Source organism: Colossoma macropomum, unplaced genomic scaffold (genome assembly GCF_904425465.1).
Source record: "Colossoma macropomum unplaced genomic scaffold, Colossoma_macropomum, whole genome shotgun sequence".
NCBI lineage: Eukaryota > Metazoa > Chordata > Actinopteri > Characiformes > Serrasalmidae > Colossoma > Colossoma macropomum.
In genome coordinates, this window is record NW_023494808.1 from 18,593,238 (window position 1) to 18,615,076 (window position 21,839).

The 21,839-nt window shown below is 40.0% G+C and overlaps 1 protein-coding gene across 2 annotated transcripts in view; it reads right to left on the minus strand.

The window, feature by feature from the left end:
* The window catches only part of LOC118797914 (rho GTPase-activating protein 6-like), a 136,406-nt gene that overhangs the window by 24,254 nt on the left and 90,313 nt on the right, over nucleotides 1–21,839 (minus strand). For both annotated transcript variants that reach the window (XM_036557214.1, XM_036557215.1), the window contains exons 2-3: nucleotides 9,283–9,442; nucleotides 2,062–2,133 (exon numbers count right to left, since the gene is read on the minus strand). In XM_036557214.1, the coding sequence (XP_036413107.1) occupies nucleotides 2,062–2,133; nucleotides 9,283–9,442 (232 nt within the window). The remainder of the gene's footprint in view (nucleotides 1–2,061; nucleotides 2,134–9,282; nucleotides 9,443–21,839) is intronic.

Here is a 21,839-nt window from a genome sequence, read left to right on the forward strand (position 1 = left end):
GGGGAAAAAACTGATGCACTTCTATGGGAGACGGCTGTCACAGTTTACCCAGTCTGCTGCTGAACTATCAGTATGGAAAGGAAACCACTGTAGAACATGCTTCTTTACTAACAGCTGCATCCTGGAGGACTTTGAAGAGATGCTTTCACTAAATTTTTGTGACGTAATCTTATAACTTATAACTACATACCATTCAGACTTCTTTAAATACACATACCATGACTGCATGTGAGTAGGGCTGTCACTATCAATTATACAAGTAATGTGATTTGGTTTTTATATTTCAAATGATAAAAATATGCTTAACTGAACAAAAACTGTCCAGAGCCTTTCAAAGCCTCTAGAATACTGTATTGAAAAAATAAGGGAAGCCTTTGAAAATATTTATATCAATAAATTATACATATATCAATAAAACAGTATGGAGCAAGAAATGCATAAAAATGTATCCATCATTTCTTACTGCAAGAGAATTTTAAATATGTAGGACCATATCTTCTATATTATCTACTAGGCTTTTGGCTGATGATTAATTGCCACATAAATAAGTGCAATTTGATTGTCTTTTTGTTCATTGAACGCAACCATTAAAGTACCAGCTTAAAGTGGCCAAATTGGTGGATTATCATCCCTCATAGTTATCAAGACTAGCAGCTTCCAACTGATGACAGTCACAGCTCAAACTCAAATAAACAAACATTACTTGTCACTGCCTCTAACACTAGGGATTAATTCTGATATTTGAGTATGTGTAAGAGCTCATGAATTTATATCCCCCTAACCATAAGGAGGGAAGAATAATGGCAAAACAAACCAAAAAAAAATTGGGCTAAAAATATTTTGCAAGCTAATCCTTTCTAAAAAAGGAATATACATCATTTTGTTATTCAAAAACAGCCAAGCGACATTGGTAGGTTATAGTGCTGGATGGGTAGCAGAGGCTGCCTCTTCAGGAAAGCTAATAAACTAACAAACATCAGTTTGGATGGTGATGAGAACTCGTCTTCAACGCAGTATTTTCTCCTCAGTGGACAGTGGGCCAGCATATTACTTGTCAGAGATTTTGTTATTGTTTCTGGAGCTAGCAAACATCAGCTGGAATAGTTGGCAGACAGCCCAGAGGAAAGAAACATTCTAAATGAGATCTCCTCTTGACCTGTCCAGTTTGAAATCAGAGTGAGACTTAAGCCGTTTTCTCCTGTTTCTGAAATTTGTCTCCTGAGAAATAACCCTCAGATTTTCTCACTTTGATCAAAATATTGTCAGACATGTGGCTTAACTCTTTTGTGTCTGACTCGTCTCACCCCAGTCTCAGCTGAATAATATCTCCTTAAGAAAAGTTTAAAATCTCATCATCTTCTCTCAGTGCAAAAGGAGAACTCATATTTTTCTCATTCATCACCACAACGTCTTATAGTGAAATGCTGATGTTAATCTCCTCTTTTCTAAGGGGGAGGGGGGGTTAGGAAAAACAATTCAGAAATCAGTGATCCTTCATTAATATAATCTTGAGATCTGCTTTATTTCTCTGAGACAATCTTAAGATTTTTTTGCAGCATCTGAGGTGTCAGCAAATTTAATTTCATGCATTTTAAGTCATTTTTAATGCTATTTTTAGAAATATTTAATGCTGCTTTGACACAATCATTTCATGAATGATGTATTCATGAACGCAGCAGTGTTTAATGCAGATACATTCACTTTATAAACAGCCAAAATGTTTTCACTAGTGCTTCTATGGGAATTTTTTCATTATCGTCAAACTAGTGGTGTTGTACATTTCCCACAGTGGGTGTATTACTACTGAGGCAAGCTCTGCTTTGTAGAGAAAGTACTGAAGCATTTGAATTTTGTAACAGACCAACCACTGCTTTATAATAAATTGCATACACCCTGTTTATCATTCAAATTGCAAATATTTACTTAGCTGATTCATGGAGAATGTTAAATGTTTAATTATTGTAATGGAATAACTGATTTGTGTGATCTAATTGTGTAAGTGTGACAGCTGTATAGGCCAGTCAAATAAAAAGAGTCCATGCCTATTTGCATCTTTATTACCTTTGTCTTTGTTCTTCTCTTTGGCTAAGGAGTCCAACTTCCTCCGCAGTGACTTCTTCCTCTTCTGGCCATCTGTGAACACACAGGAGGATAGCATCTACAGTTTAACACGTTAAATTGGTTAATGTGTTTTAATTCCTCACCTGATCACAGATTAGGACTTTAGTTGAGCACAAGCAAATGTTCAATTTGCTTTAATAATCTCATTAGTGTTGTTGCCATGTCCACTTTCTCCAGTCTCTTGTAAACGGGGCAGATATTTTTGTGAGTAATTTCACTCAGATGCTGTTGATGATAATGTACTGTCTCATTTATTATTTATTTACTTTCAGACCACACATGATAAATATGTCTCATAACAGTACAGCTAACTCCTTCAGCTACTTTTTTTTCAGTTACACTGTGGGATTGTTCTACATGGAAAGTGGCTTATCTGATGTGCTCTATCAAAAAAAGTGAAAAGAACGGTGGCATCTGTCAACAACTGACCACTCTTCCATTTCAAAACAACCATCTGCTCTCTCCCCCCCCGACTCAGGAATGCAGCTGCAAAAGATTCCCTTACGCCCACCCAGTCCAGTCTCACTAACACGACACTGGATGTGAGTGTGAAATCCATGTGGAACGGAGAGTGCTCTTGGCCCACGTCTCGGTCATCATGGTTAATCCGCTCTACTTCGCAGCTCAACCGCAAGCATCGATCATTTGAAACACGGTGTACAGAAATGGCTGTCAGTTGTCTCTTAAGTATATCCAAGCAGCTCCTGGAGAAGTACCAGTGGAGCCAGCAGCGCTGACATGTGAGACGTGTTCAACATTGACACTCTGAACTGTGGGTGAATTTTCAGGTGTTTTTAAAGCTATTACGGGTCACAAGAATTTTGATTTCAATACCAAATGCAGTATCACAATGCTCGCTATCAAATGACTCTGGCAGTTTTTACAGTTTAACACTTGGAGCCCCCAGCTATTTTAGCTGTTTAAACTCACAATGGACTACATTATGCAAGTGTTGCACATCTGTGGAATCTGTAGAATCTAAACTAGATGTAATGAACATTTACACATCTCTGGGATGTAGTAACATACACTTTTTTATTAATATAAATGAAAAACTGAAAAAAAAACCAAAAAGATGAAAACAAAGAATGAACTGTCTTGAAACACAGCAGGTATAAGTGCCAACAGGTCTTATCAGGGTCTGAAAAATGTAGCCTATACTTGCTTTTTCCATGTGACAATATATATGTACTGGCACAGTCCTCATAGGCACTTTTTACAGGGGCCTATAAAGGGCACTACATGCTTGCTTCCTCCCACTGCAGTCTGCTGCAGGATATACTGCTGTAGCATTCCCATTGGCTATTAGATCCAAAACGATGATACTGATGCAATGAAATGCAAGATTTCTATAACTCTTTGCAACCCAGTTCTGAACAAACTGCAAACCAAAAAAAACATACATACATACATACATCATCTAAACCGCTTAATCCTTCTGGGTCGCGGTGGGGTGCTGGAGCCTATCCCAGCTGTCATTGGGCGGAAGGCAGGATACACCCTGGACAGGTCGCCAGTCCATGGCAGGGCAGATTCACACCTAGGGGCAATTTTAGCATGTCCAATTGGCCTGACTGCATGTTATTTGGACTGAGGGAGGAAACTGGAGTACCCGGAGGAAAACCCACGCAGACACGGGGAGAACATGTAAACTCCACACAGAAACGACCCTGGTCGCCTGGCCGGGAATTGAACCCAGGCCATTCTTGCTGTGAGGCGTCAGCGCTACCCACTGCTGCCCACCAAAGAAAATGTCTGGTTTTAATGAGCCAGTGTAGCCTTGTTTCGTTGTGTCCACTGACTGTTAGTCATGTATGACGATTAAATTTATTAGATTTAGAAATGGAGCGTGTACAGCATCCCGGCAGGGCTCTAATGGTTAATAAACGTTTGATTTTTTTATTTACATACACATTACAAAATAAGTAGCTAGGTATTTTAACGATGAACTCATTCAAGAGGTGGGAAGATTAAAGAGATTAAGAAATACAGCCCCATTTCCAAAATAGAATGCAATGATATGCAAATCATGTAAACCATATTTTTAAAGGAAAATAGTAGGAAGACCACAAATCAAATGTTGAAACTGAGAAATTCTATTGGTTTTTGAAAAATATATGCCCATTTTGAATTTGTTGCCAACAACACGTTCCAAGAAAGTTGGGACGGGGGACATGTTTACCACTGTGTTTCGTCACCTCTTCTTTTAACAACACTCTGTCAGCGTTTGGGAACTGAGGAGACCAACTGCTGTAGTTTTGAAAAGTGAAATGTTTTCCCGTTCTTGTTTGATATAGGATTTCACCTGCTCAACAGTTTGAAGGCTCATTTGTCGTTTTCATTTCATAATGCGGCGAATGTCTTCAGTGGTGGCAGGTCTGGACTGCAGGCAGGGCAGTTTAGCACACGGACACTTTTAATACTGAGGAATGCTGTTGTAATTCATGCAGAATGTGGTTTGGCATTGTCTTGCTGAAATAAGTAAGGCCTTCCCTGACAAAGATGTCATCTGGATGGCAGCATATGTTGCCAAAACATGTATATATTCTTCAGCATTAATGGTGCCTTCAGAGATGTGCATGTCACCCACGCCATGTGCACTAATGCACCCCTAACAGTGTCCATGATTTCCAAAAAAGAATTTCAAATGTTGATTTGTCAGACCACAGGACATTTCTCCACTTCCCCTCAGTCCATTTTAAATGAGCTTGGGCCTAGAGAATGCAGTGGTGTTTCTGGATCCTGTTTATGTACGGTTTCTTGCATTTGTTGATGCACTGATGAACTGTTTTCACAGACAGTGGTTTTCAGAAGTGTTTCTGAGCCCATGCAGTGATTTCCTCTACAGAATTATGTCTGTTTTTAATGCAGTACTGTCTGAGGGCCCAAAGATCTTGGGTAGCCAATACTGGTCTTTTGGCCTTGTCCCTTGCATACAGAGATTTCTCCAGATTCTCTGAATCTTTTAATGATATGTACTGTAGATGATGAAAAGAAAAAGTTCTTTGCTTTTTTATGTTGAGAAACGTTATTCTTGAATTGTTGCACTATTTGATAGTGCAGTCTTTCACAGAGTGGTGAACCCCTCCCCATCTTTACTTCTAAAAGACTCAGCCTCTCTGGGATGCTCTTTTTACACCCAATCATGTTTCTGACCTGTTGCCAATTAACTACCAGGTTTTTTTTTTAGCATTACACAACTTTACCAGCCTTTTGTTGACCCCGTCCCAACTTTTTTGGAACGTGTTGTTGGCATCAAATTCAAAATGGCCAAATATTTTTTTGAAAAACAATAAAATTTCTTAGTTTCAACATTTGATAGGTTATCTTTCTACTATTTGTTTTTATTTATATTTTTCACAGCGTCTCCCCTATGTTGAAAAAAGTGATAAACTTTTCATACATTGTGCAGCTCTAATTCTAGGACACATTTTAACTAGTGGTGAGATGATAATCATAATAATATAGTATAAAAAAATCTTCATATCAGTAGCTGCGTTTAGCATAACAGACAACCCTCATTTTTTAAATGTAGACATGTTCTCAAGCCCAGAACTATTTTTATTAATAGTTGAATCAATAATGCAGCACCTTTCAATGGTAAGTTAGGGTTTCACCATGCAACTTTTTATAGTATTTGGCCCAGTGACGTTCAAGGAAATAAGTAAAAATAAATAAATAAATAAATAATTTCCTTCTTTACAAGGCAGTGTTCTGGAGCATGTACAGCAAACTGGATTGGTAACTTCTGCCTCTAACCTAATACTGCCATACCATTGATTTTCACATATTTCTTGTTGTGCTGTTGTACTTGCTGTCTTCAGCATAAGCTTAGTGTTTGCAAAGGTCAAATAATTAAAGTAGTTTCACTAGATTTATTTTTATGGACTGTAACTACATGTAAAGTAACCAGAGAAAATGGCACAATAATCTGAACAAAAAACAAAAACCTACAAGAGGTTGTCGTGTCATGTTTATCAGTAATTAACTTATCTGATTATCGTACCTACGCTATCTTCAACTCCATAAAAACCATATGAACCCTATAATCTGATCTGAGAATAGCAAAAAAGGGCATCTTCAACGAAGACCATGGTTGAGACAACCACAAACTCACTCAACACACAGAGATGTCTGAGTTTTAGCAGAATAGCACAATGATCATATGTGTATATGTGAGACAGAGAGACAGACACAGAGGGGGGGGGGAATAAAGAGAGAAAGAGGAAATGGTTGGGATTCTTCTCAGATGGGGTTTGCGTGGCTGAGCGGAAAACCCAGGAAGCCTCCGATCCCCTCCTTTCAGCCTAGCGCCACGTGAAATCACTCTAACTCAGTGTTTTCTTTTCTCTCCTGTGTCTTGCTGGATGGCTTTTGAGGCTTTGCCTTCACCCAACGTAAGCTCGACTTGAGATAAATAATGAAACCAAGCCACTCTGAATGCCCACAAAAACCTCCCAACGCTCACAGCGCTGAGAAATGTCCCTAACACATGGGCATCCCGAATTCTGGAATTAATAGGAAACACAGACCAGCACCTTAAATCATTGAGGGGGAGAGATATAACCCGTGCAGAGGAATGCGGGCCGAAGGGCTAATATACGAGCCGTTTTAAGTGCCTGACTCTGAAGGACGGCTTTTTTGACGGCGTAACTGAAGCTTTCAGACAGGAAGCTTGTCACCTACACCATGTCTCCTGTCTGAATGTGCTCCAGTCTCAGAACCAATCCTTTTGCCTGTGCTGAATCCAGGCGGCTCCGCTGGTCCTGCAGGGCCACGGCTTCAAACAACAGCAGCTATCTTCGTACTGCTACGGCGAGACGTGTTCAAGGAGGTCATAAAGAGAAGCCAAAGCAACAGTTTGTTTACGTCCAACTAGAGGAGCCACTTCGTGCTGATTTGGGTACAGTTTCAATTAATTGTGTCAGTTACCTGATATCTATTTTTAGTTTTTATTCTGATAGTTAAAATTATAAGCAATGGTTCAATGGAGGAAAAAAAAATCCACGCTCTCTCAAATGTGGCCAATCAGCCAAGACATGTTTAGCGTCCAGAGTTTGTTTCTTTAGTTTTGTAAATCGGAAACTGTCTGTGAAAATATTCCTAGTTAAGCTTTGGATGGTTGGATTGGAAATCGGTGTAGAATGTGGCATACTTTCCAAAGCTAATCTCAAACAGTATTATCCATCTTTGAGTCTCTTTTTTTCTTGTTTCGTGACTGCTCCCAGTAAAAGGTTGAGCTGTGACGGGATGCAGGCCTCTGGCTGTTGGTCAGGCAGTGCAGACTGGCTCTGTTAACGCGAAGCAGATCAGAGAGACTCCAGACCTCACAGCTCTCTGAAGTTACAAGCTCTCCTGCTTACGTGAGGCCAATCGCTGGGGTTAAGTCCCTGCCTCTATATGAAAAACATAAACGTGAAGTATTCCTTTCCTGTGAAATGAAGGGAGTGAAAATCATGTTATGGAATACTTCCTTTTCCCACTTCAAAATAGTTCCTAAAGAACTTGTATAACAGAACTTAGAAGATGTGTTTGGATCTTGCCTGTTGTAAAAGATATGTCCATATTTAGAAAATGATAATTATGGCAGATGCTGAAAGTTCCTCCAGTTCTGTTGGAATTTATTTGAGCTGCACTTTTACACAAATAGTGTTTTTCTACAGGGTAGTATGACACAGCATGTCATGGTTACAAATCTGAACCCAAATCTGTTGAAAGCAGGCAGAGTTCTTATTTATTTGTGTGGTCACGTGATTCCTCCTATGATTCTAGCATTAACAGTTGTGTTCTGCCTTTACTCTGTTTTATCTGAAAGTCATAGACTGTGATTCTGATTAGCTGGTGTTTTTTTTTGTTTTTTTTTCCCCCCTTCTCTCTTAAATGGTGGTCACCTGACTCCACTGACACTGCATGATGTTTCTGACTTGTTTGACCAATCAGTGGTTTTCACCATTACAAGCTCCACCCATACATTCTGGCTTGGCATACTTGGTAGCTCAGCACGAGAAGCCGAATTCAGCACTGGTACTCTCACTTGGCATTGGAAATGATGACAAAATGCGTGATCACAGATTTGCAACCCCATTATACCATTCCACACTGCCCAGTGTAAAAATGTCAAATGTTCCTTTCAGTTCAGGACCCAGTCATAGTTCTGGGTAGATACAGTACTTTGAGTCCACCAAATATCTTTGTTTTTTTTCCATTAAAGCAATAGTTTGGCAAAGTCCCAAACCTAGCTGTAGCCTTTTAGCCAAGACATATTCTCTGAACTTTGCCTCTTTACTTTTGCAAAAGAGATAATGTAGCTAACAAGTAATGGAAGCTTCTAACCTACTAATTAGCACTGTGCAAACTGCATGCCTGAAGCATTACATATTTGCCTTGTTAAGTAATCCTAAATACTTACTTATGTGGTTTCTGACGATGTTTGGCATCCTGTCTGTTAATAAAACTGGTTTTGATGACACAATCTGAAGCGTTCTTTTCACAATAACTATCATTCCACTGAGCACCGTTTGCTAAGTAATGATTTGCTTTACGCTGCAGTGAACAATTACTACGTGTGCACTTCAGCACTTACAAAACCAGACATTAGACAACATATTAGACTATTAGACATATTAGACAAAGCCTGTTTGGTCAGATTCTGAAGAAGAGTAGGCCTATTCAAAACTGACCCTAAGCTAGCCTTTTGGTCAGCTATGATGGCAGAGCAATTACACAAACTGTTATTAGCCAGAAACAAACAGAATACAATTCAGTAAGTAAGATGGGCTGTGAAATGCTTTACGGACTGTCTGGAACTTAACAACATTCAGGTTCCTCAGGTAAATGTGTTATCGCAGAGAGCATCATGGCTGTGATTTGTTTGCAGGAGCAAACCGATACAAACTAAAGGGCAACAATAATAAGAGACACCTATCTTTAAATAACCATTTTCACTGGTCAGTGTCATTAAATATATATTATTTGTTAAACATATTTGCCTGAATTTAAATGATAATCACAACCAATTCACATTCTTTTTGTTGCGAATTAAACGTATGATTGTAAAAGCTAACAATTGTGAAAATGAGTTTGATCAGCTCAAATAATTGTGATCAAGCAATTATGTAATAATTGTGACCGTACCACCAGGCTGACAGCCCATAATCTTACCTTTGGGTATTGTGATCTGGCAGCCCAGGTCATAGTCCTGGTGTAGCCGGTTGAAAGCAACCTCCTGCAGCCTCACTCTCTCCAGTTCCGACAGGCTCTGGATGGCCACCGGCTTAAGCCGCACACTCCGCCCAGACAGGCTATTCCAGGTAAAGTCACCCTACAGCAGAGCAGATGAGAATAAACGTCACACAGCAAGCTTACAATCATCTAAATGGAGTGTTATTTAATTCTGTTATGGTCAGTTCCACTTTGGTTTATCGCAAAAAACAGATATGGATTCATTATACTAAACATTAGAGTTCAGATAAACGATCAATCACGTCCTTTTTCACTATCTGTTGATATTAATAGTAAACGTACTGCTATGTGAGGTCAAGTTGATCGTGCTGGACACCCCAGTGTGAATGAAACTTTTCTCAGCAGTATATATTAGCCAGCATATAAGGGCATGCTTCAGCTAGCTGTTGGACTTCACATAAATAGCCTTAGTGAAGTTATCCAAGGAAATCACACACACAGATCTGTCATAAATATGGTGGCGGTGGGGGCAGCACTTTGGCGGGGACGGCCAAGAGCCCAAAGCAGTTTTAGAAAGCATGTATGATTTACTTTAATCCTCTAGTCTGGTCATGAATGGTTTTACTTCCACCACTTCGTTTTCGTTTCTTGGAGCTCTCTTATCAAAGTGATTTCCCCCACTCTTTGTGGGAGGACGGAGTGAGTGAGACTGCATTTTTGAGAATAAATCCTAGTGCCAGCCTACCCCCATTTCCAAGAATATCTGCACTTTGAAAATGCCATCAGCCAATAAAGCGGAATAAGTCAATGTGCTGTAAACTGGAACAAGCAAACGTCTTTTATTTAAAGAAAACGATTTCTGGATTTGATCTTCCTGAATTGCTTAATGTTGAGGCTTTTCCCTCTTACCATGCTTGCCAAGTGGGTTGTTTCTTACTTTCCTGTCACATCCTCACAATTGTACATGAATTATATGCTGAACTCGCATTCACATACAACACGAGTGCACAGAGTTTTCACAGAGACATCCCCCTTTGCGTTTTGCCTTCACATGGAGTTATTCTTACAACGGGATGTCTTTGGCATTTACTACTCAATGTTTTGAGTTGACGGCCCATAAAATCACAACAGACCCAGCGTGCAGAGTGCCTCTGGGGTTGCGATGACGCAAGGCCTGTATCCAGAGCCAGCAGTCAGTATCGCTGAGGAGAACAGCACAGCACAGCAAGGGCAAGAGAAATAGAAGACGAGGGTTTGTGTGTGCTTGTGTGTGCGAGACAGAAAGAACTCCAAGCCCTCCACTCTCAGCATGTGCGTAACTGCATGCTCTCTCTCCTCTCGAAAAGAAAACATGAGGTCAAAGTTGACGGCACTGGCCCATTCAGGCGGTGCCATACCTCTGGACGTCTGTATGTCCTTTAAAGAGGAGTGGGTGAACTGGCCACAAAGATTCCTTTTAAAAGGACATTGCTCTTCAGGGACCACACAAATCACTGACAGTTACCTAAACATATTTATCTTTACAAAGTTAGTGTTTCTGTCAGACTTGTGGCCTGTGGTGTATGTGTCACATCCATCCACAAGAGGGGGGACTGTCCTGAGCCAAGGTGGATGGGGCACAGCTTCAGAATGCCAAGGAAGAGAAAAACAGCTGGAAGAACGGAGACGCCTGCCAGGGCACGTCTGTGAAAGCACATCTATGAGCCGCATACTCGGCACTTTCCCATTTGTGCAGCCCTTGGACCTCACTGTGACTAAAGGATCTTGGCACCCATGGACATCAGCGGAATGTGGACAAAAACAAACGCTGGATTTAATTAAGGCAGAGAAGCTTCAGTTCAGCTCACTGCCACAATCGACCTTGATCTGTTTGCTTACAGTTTTTCCTCGGGGCATCAAGAACTCAAACTAACATCTTGCTGGCTCTACCAGTACGTCCAACAAACAGCAGTACTATCTCTTTGTAACAAGGTCACCCTTGTGTTATTCCATTTTGTCAACTGTCCTGGTGCACTAAACTCCCCTGAGCCCCTTCATAATGTCCCACCCTGTTTCTGGAGGTCACAATCTGTTTTACGCTCATTCAGCTTCTTATCTTCCCTGTTTCCCTATCTCACATCCTGTCTATGTCTAACAAAAGAGTACCACAACCCAGTGTCAACCAGAGGAGGATGGATTTCTATTATTGAGACTTGGCTCCTCTGTAAGTTCCTCCTCATGCCCTTAGGGAGTTTTGTCATCCTTGCCACTGTCACCCTTGGCTTGTTCATTAGGAATTTAGGCCTAGATTTCCATGAAGCTGCTTTGAGACAGTGCCTGTTGTAAAGTATATGATTAAATCATATTCACTTTACCTGCCATCCTTGCATCATCTGGTCTCACAACTCTCAACAGCAACATACAGACTTTAACCTTCAAAAGTGCCAAGATGGCTAAACCTTTCTTACCTGTTCATCAGACTCCCGCACCAACCACATAAATCTTTAATGTGCCACCTCCAGCTCCATAAAACCCCCTACCATCTGTCCCACTTTTTGTTTCTGAAATGAGTTCCTTTGGTTCTCACCACTTATTTACACAGTACTCTCTGTTCCAAGTTATTACAGTTGTCATTACACATTACACTTCAGGGTCACGCTGTGTCTTTTGCAGCCCAAGAATTTTGTATCTAGGTCTGTAACAATCATGAAATTTTAGACTAATTGCCGTATAAATAATTTCTATTATCATTTTGTCTATTTTGTTAATTGTATGCAACTGTAAAGTATGAGTCTAAAGTGGCCAGACAGGCCGATTAGCTATTGCTTCCTAGCTGCTGGAACTTAGACAAAAGACACAACTCAAATAAACAAACATTCTCAACAAACTCACCTCTGGCTTCTAAACATGTTATGACACCAGCCAGTAGTTAGAACTTCTGTTGTTTTTGTACGACCCATGACATCTCAAGAAATGCGTTTCCTGCTAGAGGTATGCACTCCTGCAGTACCCACCACAATATCTTGCGTGGGACTAATTTTCAGGGTTGCACGCAGGAGCGGGCGGGAAAACAACCCCCTGTAGGCGGGCGCGGGACAAAGCACACAAGAGAAATCCCGCAAATTAATGAATGGCCTAAATAATGTAGAATGATCACTAAATCACATATACAAACAATATAAATTGATAACAGTAAAACAGGTAAAATGAATGAAGTCATTCTAAAGAGTTGTGAGGCAACCGATCACGTGAACAGCGTGCAAATTCTCGTAGCTTACAGAGATGGCAGAGCCTTCAGTCCAACGGCCACAACTGCCCAGCAAAACGCCAAAAATAACCATTTAATTTAATTTGAATCCTTTGTGTTTACTGGGAATAAATGGTGTTTGGTGAACTTTATGGTGAGCGTGATGGCCATGACTGTCGTGTTATTTCAGCAGAGAATAACATATTTGTGAATGGACTATGTCAGATATTGGATGTCAGTTTGCCTTGACAGAACTGCACTGGCGAGAGCAGGTCTAAACGTCTTGGTTGCAGACGGGAGCAGGCCAAATAATTCAGATTTTCTGCGCGAGCGGCGGGAGAAGGACTGAAAAAACAGACCTCTACTTCCTGCTTTCTTTTATTTACATGCTTTTACCTCAAGCCAACTAAAGAAACTGCACCCAATTCAAATTCTGTTTGTTCTGGCATTAATAAATGATTGTGAAAGCTAACAACTGTGGAAAATAATTGCGGTTAGCAGAAATAATTGCGTTTTGATTAAGTGATAATTGTGACAGGCCTATCTCACTGGGTGCTGGTCTTCTTGGGCATACCTCAGACATCCAGACATACAAGACTTTGGAAAAGCACTATATTTTAACTTGGGAGTGCTTTGGAGGTCTAGCTTTCTAGCACTAGCAGAAGCCATCCAACTTCTCATCCCTCCTACAGTCATACAATCTCTCCTCATACTACAGCCATACACTGAAGGAGTGGTCTGAACTCAGAAGTGACAGATATCGGTAGCTAACAAACAGAAATGTGAATTGGAATGAACAGCAGGTCCTGTAATGTGAACCTTCTCGTCATAGACACGTGAGCTCCGTTTGCCGGCTGCTTTTGTGACTCAAGCCAGTTTGATAATACCACCCTTTCCGTTTTTTCTAAGTGGAAAGCTAAGAGCATGTTTTGGTCCCCCTAAGCTTCTTTCCATCTTTTCCGCTCTCCCCTTCATTTGCCCCTTCACTCACATTGGGACGAGATGCAGCTCCATACATTCCACCCAAGGGCCTAAGAGGCCTCAGCCACATGGGCCTAAACATAAGGCATGTAGTATGTATGCACCCTCAATGACTTCCATGTGGGAGAAAAAGCTCTCTGAATAGACAGCAGATGAGCAACAGAAATCATTCATGAAATCTTGCACTGCGTATGAAGACCTTTCAGCTTTAACTTCACTTTACTATCAATTTGTTTACAGAGTAAGTATGGGGATGAAAACAGTCTTTTGGCACAGTTAAAGAGATAAACAATTACTGCGCATGACCTTGCAACCTTACCAATATTAGATTACCAGATAAATGAACACATTTTAGTTGTATTCAGTTTTATTTCCTAAGACATTTTGGTCACTTTATTTAATCTAGAGGTTCTCTGTTTATAAACTATCTGGTAAAACTCAGTTGGTATTAACAGGATTAGATTAGGGGTAGGTTTTGGTTTTGAGTTGAGGTCAAGGGGAAAAAATGACATTGAATTCAACAGATATTTAGAAAGACAAGCATCTACAGAGATTCTACAATGGACCTTTAAAACAGAGACCAATATTTCTTATATCGTAATAATGTCTCTATTTTTTTGGTCCTGTTGACCTTCAGAATATAACACGAGTTCTGACAGTAAAGCAAAAATATTATTGTGGATGATATAAACGAGACATTTACAGCTAAAAGTAGGCCCAAACTAATTCTGTTTGAGGATTCCCGGCAACATTATCATATTAACACAGAAAAGACAGGGCAGTACCCTTGGAAGAAATCTACCTTATTTATGCTTCCAATAGTCATTCTTGTCCATGTTTACGTAGTCTACACATCACTATAATCTAGTTATTCAATTTCCATTGAAATAATATACTCCTTCTGTCAGGTTCTTGTGTCTCTTCGCCCTGTTATGTGATAATTTAGTTTTATCTCTCTCGAACTGTAATGACTAAGTCTCGGCAGGGTGCTCGTCAATATCACCACTGTGCTTCTTACTTGATTAGAAACACTGTAGTGATTTTAGTTTACCTTAAGATTGCTCTTTGTTTGCGCTTAAATACCGACTGTTATTCAGATGTCCTTAATCACCATTAGGGATGCAGGATCAGAATCAGCAAGTCAGAACCAGCAGATTTTTGCCCAAACAAGCAATAAGCAATCAGCCAGTTTTATTTTTTTTTATTCTGGCTGATCTGTGTTGCAATTTTATGTTGTAAATAAAGTGTGCCAAGGAAATGCACTCATTTGAATGCTGCTGCTACACCTGTACCAAAATACTGCCTCATAATTATGCATGATTCATTGTGCTGAGCAATAAGTTGCCTCTTACTTTTGATGTAGACCTTTCTTTGAATAGGCAACTGATTTTTCTTTCACAAATTCAAAATGCCAGTTTCTACCATTCCTTCAAGGCTGATGCATAAACGTGACCACTTCTGCCATCTCATCTGCTCCTTTCTTTTTTAAAAAGTGTTTTCTTAATATGTAGAGAATATGATCTAACAAAGCTGAAAATCCACAGATTTTTTTGTCTCAGACTACTTTTCTGAACAAGAAAACACATCAACAGGAATCACTAGTGTTTTCTCATTACTCTGGTTATATAAAATATTAACTGTGAACTGATCTGAATTGTGCTCTGAATGAGCTTAGGCACTTTCTCGAAAGAAATCTGGTGCATTCAACAATAAAGGAAGTCTTGTGTATATTTTAGAGTTTGAAAACACGGTAGCACACAAAAAGCACCAGTTCTGCACACTGATATGCGTCACTCCGGCCAACAAGCATGTGCCGTAACTCCTTTGGCAGAAAAGTTAAAAGGAGCCATTGGCATGTTCTCAGAACAGCTCTTCGGTGGTTGGGTCAAAAAACAAATAATGAACAAATAATGACATTTATTTTGTGACTTTGGCTACTAGAAAGTATCAGTTATGTGCTTGTGTGTTTCATAAGTTCATTTAACCCACACAGTGTGAGCTGTGACCAATGAAAATCAGCCAAAAAAATCCATCGGCATTAAAATCAATCATGTAAATTTATGATTGGTGCAGCCCTAATCAGCCCTGTAGTGAACTCTGTGTTCTGAAGACTTTGTGTCAGAGGCTAGTAGTGCTCCAATGGGAGAGCATTCTGAGACGTAAACTGAACAGAACACACAGCGGTCACATTTTGCCTGAATAACTTTAGTCTGGTCAAACACTGAGCAGAGTTCACAGAAAAAGGGAAAAAATATACTTTTGAGTAAAGTTATTGGGAGGTTTTAGAAAATCTCTTGAAGAAATATTCAGAATATGCTTCACTCATTGCCATTAAACCATCATACAGCATCACTCTTAATTATAAGTTCAGCACACTTAAGCTGCATCCACCAATTTACGTTTGGTAAGCAGATGCTGATGTTTTGTGAGCGCAATTATCCAGGATGCGCTTCAGCTTTTGCAATGAGCAAGGACAAATCATGTAATGTGAGACAAAAAGAAATGTATGTTTCCATGGTTACAGGTACACAGTGGAGCGTGTATAGCCGGATCTGTACTAGGATCTCCATGACAACCACTCAGCGCCACAAACACACATCACTGGCCGTCAGCGACCGTGGCATAAGGACCATCAGCCGAAAAGGACAGGTCACACAATTAGGGGGGCTAAATTTGTACACCATGCATCGACATTGAGTGCCCTTCACTCTTTTTTCTTGTCTGCGTCATATACAGCAACTGCATTTGTTTACATTGCTTGGTTACGTGGAGCTCGAGCAGCTTGCATTTGAAAGAAAAAGCAAATGAGATTCTGAATCACATCTTGTTGAGTCACTTTTGTTCTTGAAGAAGTGGTTTACTGGAAAGTCTTATTTACAGTGCTCCCCGTACCTCAAATGCGGTCTATCAGCCAAACATGTTGGGTGTTATGAGCTACGAGGCTAATGTAGCCAACAATGGGAATCTGTGTCACCCAAAAAGCTATGCTGTGACTGAAATGGATTCCTCCTTCTTCAACTGTGTTATATAGGAATACACTATTTTGTTTACTACACAGCAGTAAAAATGCATGAATCAGTAAATGGGTTTGTAATTTTGGATCAACATGCGTCAGTGTTCACCTGTCATAGAAACACACCATCATTAGTTTCTTCGGTGAGGCTGAAGCTAGCTGTACCCATAGACAACTGAAAAGTGCAGGGGGCAGGTACTGGGAGGGGATATGACTATTTACTTACTTCATTTACTTAGAGATGGGCAATATGATGATATTTTATTACCATGATAAATTTTGTTATCTTGATAAACAATATGCCCTGCGATGGACTGGCGACCTGTCCTGGTGTGTATCCTGCCTTCTGCCCAATAACCGCTGGGATAGGCTTCAGTGCCCCCCCGTGACCCAACAGGATAAGTGGTTTAAAAATGTGTGTGTGTGTGTGTGTGTGATAAACAATATACTTTTGAGTGGACAGTGTCAGTACTTAACACTGACCAACTGCATGTTTCAATACAAAGAGAGCACAATAGTCCTGTTTGAGTGCATTTAGTGCAGTGCAGCATGTGAAATACTGAATAAAAATCATTGTACTGCAAGTTTTTAATGGCAGTTTTTAATTGTTGCTTCGTAGTGTATTGCCTGTTTCAAAATATCATGATACATGTCATGTATTGTGAAAATGTCGCCCACCCCTAGTAATCAAATACCTGATGAGCCGCAGTAAACAAATCAGGGTCTTTGTTTTTAACTGTACAGAGCTGTTGATCTTCTTCAGTGGAGAGTCAAGAGAGTCTACTAAATTTGGTGTTCAAAGGCTTACATTAGCTGATGTTCTTCTGTCTGTTGCGTAGTAACAAGAGTAACTGGCATACATTCAAATGATGTAGTGATCTATGGTGTTCACTAGAAATTGAGATTGTAGTGCCCTCTAAATCCCTCTGGAATTCTATTTTACGATTCACTGTATGAACCCTGTACGTAATAGTGTCCTAATAGGATCCGTTTCAATTATGGCCATAGACTTTTATTATATTAGCCTGATGGCTCTAGTGCAAAGTACAGGCGTAACAGTACGTGTATTCGTCCTGAACCATCAAGGTATGGACATTATTGTTCAGTGCATGAAGTCATACAGAGAATAGTCGGTATGTGCACAGACTGATGAACGTAATGAAGAACCTAATTTCACAAGCCTGAGTTCCACCGGGAAACATTAAGCTGTAAGCCGCTGGCAAATTAGCAGTGGCGGTCCGCGGAGGAGCCTTCATCTGCAGCTTATGCCAAATGATCTGGTCTATCGACTATAACTACAGTGGCATCATAACTTCTCACCCCCGATCAGCTGTGAGGCTGAAATCTGAGGTGTTAGAACAGTGAGTGAGAGTTGAAGAAGGCAGATATCAAGGTAAATAAAAAGAGAGAGGATTTAAAAGAAAAACGCAAGCTAAGATTTTTGGGCCTGTGAGGAGATTCAGCTCAAAGCCTTACAAATTTTTGTTTTCTCTGCTCCTAATTTCAAAATCACAACTGAAGCTGAACTATCACCGGACAAATTATTTAACTTTAGTGACTTCACCTGTCGAGTGCAAGTGTTTTTGTTGCTTTTATCCCGTTTCAAAAACCGTGATCTGAATCGAACCATGACATCTGTGTAGTGTCACAGCCCTTGAGCAAAACCAATGAAGTAAACTTCAGACACCAAACTGCAGATTCAGCTACAGTTATGGTAAGAGGAAAATAACAAAAGCAAGTTTTCTCACTCATTTCACTGGACACTAACGAGTTATTTTTTTGTTAGGACTGAGCAACTTGCGGATGTGCCTTTGTTTTGTGGAAAGAAAGAACATCCTTTATATTTTTGCAAATTTAATTAATTACATAACTACCTAAAAAGTAATGTATGTTCATTAATACAGTTTAGCCAAATGAAAACGGTAACTACATTTCTTAGACTCAATTGTGAGCCAATCTCATAATCTTGTTTTACAAATCCCATTTCCCAAATGAAGTTATTCTGACACTGCAGATACTTTCCTCTGGCATGCTTTAATATGCTTTCACCTAACTAGACCCTGGTGGCATGTTCCTAGCATTGTACTGCACAAGTGTAGCAATGTAAAGCTCCACTTGCTCCATATCACAGCCAGCTTAGCTGTAATAAACGCGGCCCACATTAGAGAAGGGCTGTTATTGTTTTGAAGCTCTGAAGTTTCTACATTCTTCACATTCACTTTTATCTAACTTTGGGCCCACGTAGCACATGTCCAACACCCTGCTTAAAATATGAGAGGGACAACAGATTGTGGTATGACGCAAAGGACTTTTTTTTCTTGTCTTAATTGAATTACAGCCATGGTGAATGCGCAACACACATACACATGCACTCTCAGTGCTAATAGAAGGCATTCACAGCATCTAAATGAGAGGAACACCATATCAACCTGAAACAAAACGAGTCTTGTCCAGTTGGAGGGACGTGTCTGCAGCAGAGATGAATACTTCCCTGGTGTGGAAAAAAAGATCATGCCCTCTAACTGTGAACAATGAAGGGATCAATGAATCTGATGGGGTTCATTTGTGGAGCAAAGGGCAGGAATAAATACTTAATCAATCTGCGTGTGTGCATGACTGTTGGAGACAGTTACAGTCATGTGTATGGGCAATATATAAAATACAGCTGCAGAAAAAATAACTTAGAAATAAAGAAATAAATATGTTAATTACAACTTTATATTAATAATAATTATAATTGTCATAAATTATGAAGAAATCAGCCAATTTGATTATTAAGTGGGGTACAAAAGTCTTCAAACACCTGATATGTGTATACTGACAATGTATAATCGTCATAATCTTACAAATATTTTTATGCAAAGGCTACAGGACACTTGCTTCTAAAACAAATAGGAAATTGTGGGGATGCTAGATGATATCAGAGTAATTCTGATATCAGCAGATAACAGCTTTATTTAAAAAATTCTGTAAAAGATAGACACTATATGGACAAAAGTACTGGGACACCTACACATCCCATACTAAATCCATAACCATTAATATGGAGTTAGTCCCCCCCATTGCAGCTATCACAGCTTCCGCTCTTCTGGGAAGCTTTCTACAAGATTTTGGACTGAGTCTGTGGGAATTCTTGCCCATTCATCCAGAAGAGCATTTGTGAGGTCAGACACTGATGTTGGACGAGAGGGCCTGACCCACAATCTCTGTCCTAGTTCATCCTAAAGTTTGATGTTGTTGAGGTCAGGACTCTGTGTGGACCAGTCAAGTTCTTCCACACCAAACTCACCCAACCACGCCTTTATGGACCTTTGTGCACTGGAACTCAGTCATGCTTGAACAGAAAAGGGTCTTCCCTAAATTGTTCCCACGAAGTTAGAAATGTACAATTGTCCAAAGTCTCTTATGTTGAAGCATTAAGATTTCCCTTCACTGGAACTAAGGGCCCTAGGCCAACCCCTGAAAACACCCCCATAGCATTATCCCTCCTCCACCAAACTTTACACTTGGCACAGTGCAGTCAGGCAGGTAATGTTCTCCTGGTATTTGCCAAACCCAGACTCATCCATCAGATTGCCAGATAGAGAAGCGCGATTCGTCACTCCATAGAATACGTTTCCACTGCTTCAGAGTCCAGTGACGGCTAAGCTTAGAATTGTGCATTTTGATCTTGGGCTTGTGTATAGCTACTTGGCCATGAAAACTCAATTACTGAAGCTCCTGATGTGCAGTTCTTTTGCTGATGTTGCTTCCAGAATCAATTTGGAACTTCTTTGTGAGTGATTCAACAGAGGATAGGCACTGTGTACTGCAGCACTCTGAGGCCCCACTCTGTGTGTTTATGTGGTCTTGCGCTTTGTGGCTAAACTGCTGTTGCTCCTAGGTGCTTCCATTTCACAATAATAGCACTTACAGTTGACAGGGGCAGATCTCTGACTTGTAGCAGAGGTGGCATCCTAAGACAGTGCCATGTTTAAAGTCACTGAGCTCATCAGTCCGACCCGTTATACAGCCAGTGTTTGTCTACCGAGACTGCAAGGCTATGTGCTTAATTTGATCCACCTGTTAGCAATGGGTGTGGCTGAAAAACCTGAACTCAGTAATTAGGAGGGGTGTCCCAATACTTTTGTCCATATAGTGTATTTAGATTTGACTGATATTTCAAATTAATATTTGATGGTTTGATGAGTATTTATTAAACTCCAGAAGAGCAGAATGTTTAGGTGACGCTGGACTTCTGTGCTAAACTGTTTGCATTTTATTAATTGGACTGCATTTGTAACATTATAGAAATAAGTGTTACATTTCTCTGTAATGCAAATCCAACTGGACCTAATCCCAATTTTTACCTTGTATCAGCAGTTATGTTCATGAAAAAATCAACTTACAATTACAAATACAATAGCCATATCAGTCACAGTACAGAAACTGCTCTTCTAACAGTGGTCAGTGACCTTCAATTCTCTGCTGACACTGGCCACGTTAATATTTTACTTCTCCTACACTTTAGTGCTGCTTTTGATAAAGTTAATCACAATATCTACTATTTCCTTTTGTACACAAGGCATTCGTGGCACTGCCTCATTCTGGTTCAAATAAAATCTTACTGACAGGCAGCGCTTCATTTCCATTGCAAAATTCAAATCTCACACTGCTTCAGTTTATCAAGGTGTACCACAAGGTTTAGTATTAGTTCCCCTTCTGTTTATCATATAAATGCTACTCCTTTGCTTTATAATCCATAACCATGGTTTGAATTTTCACTTTTATGCAAACAATTCACAAGTTTCCCTCTACCACTCTTTACTGCTAATCTGTTACAGGATATTAAACAGTTAATGTCCTCAAACTTCTTTAAATTACATTATGACAAAAAAGAGACCATGCTCATCATGCCAAGGCTAGAATAGTTTTGACTTGGATGGCATAACTTGGATCTCCCTCCCCTACCCTCCCACCCTCTCTCTTTCAGTCACACTTTAGTTTTGTAACAAAATCAGCTTTCTACCACGTAACAATGTCTGTCTCAGTGTCTGTCTCTGCTTTTAAGATGCTTAAATACTGGTTCACGAGTTCATTAGCTAAGGTCTTGATTAGTAATTAGCTTTTTTCAGTTCTCCCCTTCAAATCTCACAACAAATGACAACATATCCAGAACTGCCCAACTGCCAACCCACGACATGAAATCTGCCCATATCTATCACATCTTAAAGCAACTTTACTGGCTTGTGTCCAATTCAAAATACATATCATTATATGTAAAGCACTTCATGGACTTGCAACTCACTACTTCTCTGACCTTCTAGCCCTCAAAAT